Genomic DNA, 7,817 nt, shown 5'->3' with positions numbered 1-7,817 from the left:
TATACATATACATATAATATATACATAATATAATATATAATATGTATTTGTATATTGAATACAAATTTCAGTTATTCTTTTTATATTTGATATATATAGTAGCGTTATTTGTTTTATAATATGCTAAAACAATCGCCGAAACAACGTTAATTTCCTGAAAATTATATCATATATGTCACGATTATTTGGTCGTTCGTGGTCGAATCATCTCGCAACGTTAATTTTGGCAAATTATTACATCCGATTCCATTAGACAATTTACGCATTTATTAACGCGCCACATATTTTACATGATTATCATTTACAAATTTTACCGTTGAACTGTATTGGTAACAAACCGTCGACTGTTACTCGATCCACTCGCTTAATTTCAGATCAGCCGAGCTACAGTCAATATTTTATGAGGCTTAATGAAAACTGTCAACGTGACGACAGCTTTGATAAATAAAGCCAGTTTTTACACCCCACCGACGATACTAGTGGACGTTCTCTTCAAGTTTTAATGCATCGCCCGTTGCAACGAAATTAAATCGCTTATACGAATGAAACTCTAAGTTTCTTCATGTATGTGTAAACCCGATATGATATTCATATGTGTAACTATATATTTATAAATTATATGGTGATAAAGGGAAATATCGTGCACTATTTCTGCTGTACTCTAAAGAAAAAAAAAAATCGGAAGTAACATAAAGAAAGAAAAAAAAATGATTCTCTCTAAAAACACCATTATACATCCATAAGAATTAAGTATTTATTTCAAAAAATAATTTAAAATGTAATCTAATTTGCAGCTTGATTGCCTACATGTACTATATTTTTTACTTTGAAAATACAAATTTTGTTAAAAAATACAAATTTTTTGTTTTAAAAACATGAATTCTCTGTTTTAAGTTACAAATTCTCTTTAAAAGTACAAATTATTTTCTTATTTAACTTAAAAATCTTAATTTTATATTATATTATTTTATATGTGTAAAATCTAATATCCATACGGGTACCTATATATTTATAGATATATGGTGATGAAGGGAAATATCGTGCACTATTTCTGCTGTACCCTAAAGAAAAAAAAAATATAATTAGAAGTAACATAAAGAAAAAAAAAATGGTACATAATTTTCTCTGAAAACACTTTTATACATCCATAAGGATTAAATATCCATTTCAAAAAATAATTTAAAATATAATTTAATTTACAGCTTGATTGCCTGCATATACTATATTCTTTACTTTGAAAACGTAAATTCTGCTTAAAAATACAAATTTTCTGCTTTAAAAACATGAATAATTTTGAATTTAGATTCGGATTTGAATTTAGATTCGATTTAGCAAAATTACATTGAAATTATTGATTATTATACTTCATTTACAAGAAATAATAAAAATAGGAAATTGCGAATAGGAAATTAATGGAGAAGAAATTAAATTTAAATTTAGTTTTTTTCCTTAATCGGGGGGGGGGGAAGGAGGGATAAAAAAGTAATTTCTTAATTTAGTCTTAGTATTTTTTAAAATTGACAGATGGCATTAAAATCTATTTAAATTTTAGTACAAGTTTATCTTATACAAGTTACATCTACAAGGAAACACAAAGAAGTGTTCTCCTTTGATTTTAATATTTTCAACTTTTAATATTTTGTAATTTAAATTAAAATAAGGGACACGCATTTTTTTATATGTGATTTAATCAATTATTCAAAAATTTGTGTAGGAATTATAGAAATTGCATTAAAAATTGTGATGCCAATTCTCTGCTTACGTAAAAAGTACTTGAAAGAAAGAGTTATTTCATGATATTTGATTTATAACTATATATATATTTGATAGAATATGAATAAGGATAGGATCTCTTAAAAATCTTGAAATTTAAAATTGCGCTACTTTTGAGTAAATTTTTGAACAAATTAAATTATTATTAATACAGTTTGTTATAAAAAAATTCTTCGATATTCCTTATAATATCATTTACATCGAATGACATTTTAAAAAATAGAAGATTTAATATTTTTGTCCAATTATCTACGCTTTGTCTTATGAGTTAATTATATATTGTATTGCGTTTTTTATTTATTCTGTTTAGATGCTACAATGCATCGGTTGAAGCCAATTAATGGCCAATCTGTAACTACTAAATGAGACTTCATCCCTGAATTTATGAGATGTCGTGATTTTATAATTTGCAGTTTTATATGATCGCAATACGTCCTGACAATTTCATGCAAATTGCAACACTTACCGTCAGTATCGGATAGTTATCCGTTAGCTATGTCTTATCCCACTACAATAGTTACAAGATTCTTGTAATTTATTACGACTGCATATAAAAATTGAATAAAACATAAATCATGAATTTATAAATTTTTAAAAGAATATTTTGTGAGTGATTAATGAGAAATTTAAAATAGTTGTGTGGATATAATTAAATGACTACCATAATTATTAACTAACATTTGCATGCTCATTAAAAAAAATCTGAAGATAAAGATTTGCACAAAACTGAAATTATTCGATATTATTGATATGTAATTATTAAAATAAAAGTATTATAAATAAAAACAGAATTTAATCTAGATCAACGATTTTTGATAATTTATGTAATTGCTAACCATGTAATTGCCATTATGAACTAATTTTTGTTACTATTCTGTAACTATTTTATCAAAATTTTTAATTATGACTATCTGATTTAATTTTGCATAAACGTATATTAATTGAACATGAATTTTATATATTTTTTTATTAGTTACTATATTAATAGTTCATACATTATTACGAATATATTTCTAGCAATTATTATTTTTCTGATATTAATTCTTTTTTAATTTTCTAAAATATTATTAGTAATCACATGAATATTCTAGTTGTTATAAACATCTGTACTATTCATATTTTCTTTAAATGTCTTATTATGAAATTAGAGGACTAACAAACATTATGAATTCCTTTTTCAGCCAACCATTTTTGGGACAGTAGCCTCGGATCTGAACCCCAAAGATGGGAACAGCCGAAAGGTGAGTGTTATTTTCAAATATTTTTCTTTATTATTTTATCGGTTGTATAATAATTATTATTTTAAGAGGAAACGATTTAAATGATGGTAACGAGGATTGTTTCTATATTAACAGATAACGTTTAAAAATCCCAATAAAAGAGATCTTTTTACGTTGTATCCTGAAGATTTTTTTGGCATTCGTAATAAGTAAAAATTACTGCTAAGTCTCTGGCTGTTTCGCTAATCGTTCCGAATAGAGCGGCTGGCTGCTCTAATTAAAAGTAACAGCACTACTAAGTAGTCTACCTTATCTAGTAGTTCTCTCTCCACAAGGTTCTAACAATTAAACCTAGCAAATTTTCCTTTTTTTAGTCGCTTATGCAATATTTCTCATGATTGAAGAATCATGTATTTGTATAATAAGCGCTTGCGTAACTATAATATGCCTCTACTAAAATATGCAAGTCAAACATTTAAAAATTCATTGTCATAATAATAATTATGCAATAATAGTATTCTAGGATTATTGCTACCTCTTTTATCTATAAATTTATTGACAAATTTCAAATTAATATTTTAATTTTAATATAATCAAATTTGAATGTTTGTCATTGTTTAAAAATGGATTATTTATTTGATGGAACAATGGGAGTATTTTATGAAAGAATAAATTTTTTTAAGAAGAGACTAAATATCTCTGTCGCATTTCTATATAATATATAATATCACTTATAACAAACGTTCTGCATGTCGGATCTAATATACCTACTACGTTATAGTGTGCATAATAAATACTCATAAAGATGAATAAATGAGTAATAATTTGTGTATATGTATATTATTATATTTCGCAATTGTAGTAAGTCCACTTTGGACAGTAATATTAAAATACAGTAATTATGAGATACAGCGAGATACTATGCTCGGATATACATATACTGGTTATACTTAATATTATGTTATTTATTAGATTGATTAGTTTTGTTTCACTAAATGTTAATTTTGACTTTGTTTTCTCTGATTGTCTGATTTTTCAAACATATTTGAAATATCTGTTGTTAATATCATATATATATATATATATATAATTTTAATAACACATAAATTTTATCATAAAAATCTTTTTAAAGCGTATAAATTCTTTTCTGTATAAAAATATTTATGATTAAAAACGAAAAGGTATATGCAACGGTCTACAATAGCAATTTTCAATTATAAATTACAATCCCTAAAAGACAGAAATAAAAATGCACTACTTAGATCGAAGTATTAATTAAGACATTAAGACTGCCTTCTAATTTCTATTCATACGCTGAAAATTATTATCCATCGCTTCATTGTGAAGTATACATATTAATCGCACCATTAAACATATCCATAGTCCGACATGCCATATTTCTTTGAAACAAGCTATAACATTTCGTGAGCTCCATTGGGTGGAAATCATCCGAGATATTCAATTACAGCATTAAAGGCGATAGATATATGAGAATTTGGAGATTATACGGCGTATGATGTATTATAAAAAGTAGACTCGTAAAAAAATTGCGCGCTAATTCTCTCACTGTGCACATCTTGCTACTGATGTAGCAAATCGTTTTGGATTTACATGTTCATATACTGTGATTACATCCGCGACACAGTGATACACCATTGCGATATGTTCGACGTGATGGAAGAGCAAGCACGTCAGTGGTCAGGCGAGCGCACGCGGTACACCACGATTAATACGAAACTGCCAACTAATTTCGAATTTAGTTAACGCAACCGAGCGGTGTCACGTAGTGCGGAAAAATTTCCAATGGAAAAAAAGAAACGTGCGATTTACGCATGATACATTTGAAAAAGTAATGCTGCTGTATTTTTGCTCGTTATTTAATTGTGCGTCCCTCGTGTTACCGCGTGTGAACTTAATTTATTAGTGTACAGGGAATACTTTGGACTGCGTTGCACGTCACGGACGGGTAATTAATCGCAGCTTCTGTTAATGTACCTGTATTAATGTGCATGCCAATTAAATTCGATGGTAGTGGTTCGACACACACGCACACACGCACACACACACACACACACACACACACACACACACACACACACACACATACACACGTATACATGTGTATATAGCGAAATTAGGTATAAATTCATTATAAGTTATGAAATCCATGTAATTTTCAGTACACTTGCGAATGACTTAAGCAAATCGATATTTTATCGTTATGTGAATGTTGAGCATTATATTATGATAAAATATAATAAAAGTCAAAATATTTCAAATTATATATATGAATTTCACATTAGTAAAAATAAGGAAGATGTTCAACTCAAAATTTGAAATAAATTCTCTCTCTCTCTCTCTCTCTCTCTCACACACACACACACACATACACACACGCACACACACACGCACACATACACACACACACACACACACACACACACACACACACTCTGTCTCTTACCCGATTAATCGTTCAAATCTAATTGATCTATAGAATGTTGAAGCATTTCAAGTCACTTTATTCTCATGTGATTGCAATTTTCTTTTTTGCGACCCATGCAACGAATTTTCGTTGTCGACGATTCATCATGCGCTGTTCAAAGCGCTTTTCACTCGCGGTTGCACTAGGGTCTCTCATGTCGCGAAAATCGCGTCAGTCGCGAGGGATTCTTTTATCCTTGCAGGTATAGGCATGAACGAGATTGTCGCGTGATGTTAGATGAAAATAAGAACGAGGAGAATGGAACGAGAGAAAAACGGCGAGAAGGATGAAAAGAAGAATGAAACGCGTGCCGAGTAAAGCAAGGAATTGAATGAAAGATTTCTGTCATGTTTACTGGCAGTAAATATTGCTGATGGCAGAAAAGGAGTACCAATGCTTGTTTGGTCATGAATATAAATGTCTTTCTTACTTCGATATCAGATTCATGTACGATAGAAAAGCAGAAAAAAAAAATATATATATATACACAAGTTTTGTAATTGTAATGGTGTTTGAACGATTAGTTTCGCCTTCTCAGATGAAATATTAATTCTTTTTTGAACTTCTAGTAAAGTGTTACATCTTGATAGTAAACATCGCTAAGATTAAATATTTTTAGTTTGGTAAATGTCTGAATTATATATTTACAACTAAAGAAAGTATAGACATCTAATAACATATTAGAAAGATGAAAAAGAGAGATTACAAGAATTGAATAAAATATTAATGAAGGTTGTAGTTTTCAAAATTTTGTCAATATCGCTAATAAATGTACTTTCTTCATTCCCTTTATATTATACTTGTACAATAGTTTATACCATCTTCTATATGTTTTTCGTGATTTTTTACATTAATTTAACGAATTCGTCAAACTCTTTGACGAGAATAAACTCCTACAAAGTCAATTAGTCTTGTTTGACTGTAGGTAGTTATTAGTACTTTCAGCAGCACTTTGATATCCACGTAATTACGCAGTATGGGCTTATAGACGGAGCAATTTAGAACTTTAGAACGTTAGAAAGTCTTTTTAGTAAGTGCAAGTAAAGCATAGATGATTTAAAGCAAGTATCTTTGTCAATTTAGTTATTCGACTATATTATATCAAATTTATGAAACAAATTGTTACTTTACAATTACTTTTCACATTTTGTTATTATAGATCTTAAAAATGCAATTTATTGAATTTATTACAATACATAAATCCTTAAGTCAATAATATTATATATAAAGTATTAAGAAATTGTAACGTTGTTACATATTATTATTCCATTACACGTATATTGATATTCATGATATTCAAAAATGTCGTGACAGTTAATGATGAATTCTTGACACAATTGAATTTTTAGTGGCACATTTATTTAGCACATTTCTCGTATATTTAAATAGTTAAATGATTCAGGATGAATTCCTCTTAAAATTTGCATTATTTTAACGCCCGACAATCATAAATTAGGGGAAAGTATAGAACTGGACAATGCTAGAAAGTGCAAGGCATTTTAAACGAAGATTCCGATCGTGTAAATGGATCATAAAAGACGCTATTGTCTGCCGGGACTCGTCTATTCCTGCAATCGCGCTGGCCAAGTTATCTTTATCTCTTCCGTCTGATAACGACTTGGTAACGCTCTGGAATTAGAATGGTAAACGTTGGGAATGATAAAGTGAGCCTTTAACGCCATTAACGAAAAATATCCCGTGGCGTAGCAGCGGGTTACATCGTCGAATGGCATACGCGAACGACAACAATAGTACGATCCCATAATGTTAAGAGCCTTTATGGTCCTAAGCGTAGAAATCGGATAAGCTGACATAAAGTAACGAGTTTCCTAAAAATCTCCTATGAATGGAATGCTTTTATGTCCGCTTACCAACCGACTCAAAAGAATAAAGTGACGGAAATGTTGAAAAACATAACAATAACATTGTACTAGAATGATTAGTAATGATGATCACAATTAGCAAACACTAATGATTAACAATACTATTAGATAAAATTAAAGCGTCTTTATAAAATAGCATAGAAATATCAAAATAAAAACCAAGAACTTTTCTTCATGCACATTGTATATTTCATGCTTTTATCACGTAATAAACGGATGAATGAAAGATCGATGCATCGATATGTTCTTGGTGTTATCACGCGCGGACAATGGCCAGATTGGATAAAAAAATATGCAGCTTGCTGGAATAGTCGTGTGCCTGTAAATTTTCGCGCTAGCGATATAAATTCGCGGGATGTCGAAAGCGGCGCAGTCTCGTTGGCTTTTGTGTGCCTCATCGATTTTTATTTAATCTTGACTGCCGTGAAAGAAATGCACACGTTTTTTTTTTGCACG

At 29.4% G+C, this 7,817-nt stretch overlaps 1 protein-coding gene across 1 annotated transcript in view; it reads left to right on the top strand.

Moving 5' to 3' along the window:
• LOC108687463 overlaps nt 1-7,817 on the top strand; it is an 87,322-nt gene that overhangs the window by 78,884 nt on the left and 621 nt on the right. The window contains exon 4 of the mRNA XM_018193229.1: nt 2,955-3,014. Within this exon, the coding sequence (XP_018048718.1) occupies nt 2,955-3,014 (60 nt within the window). The remainder of the gene's footprint in view (nt 1-2,954; nt 3,015-7,817) is intronic.

The sequence above is a fragment of the Atta colombica genome, unplaced genomic scaffold (assembly GCF_001594045.1).
Source record: "Atta colombica isolate Treedump-2 unplaced genomic scaffold, Acol1.0 scaffold207, whole genome shotgun sequence".
NCBI lineage: Eukaryota > Metazoa > Arthropoda > Insecta > Hymenoptera > Formicidae > Atta > Atta colombica.
The sequence above is the reverse complement of the archived record's forward strand: the minus strand, read 5'-3'. Positions and strand labels throughout refer to the sequence as shown.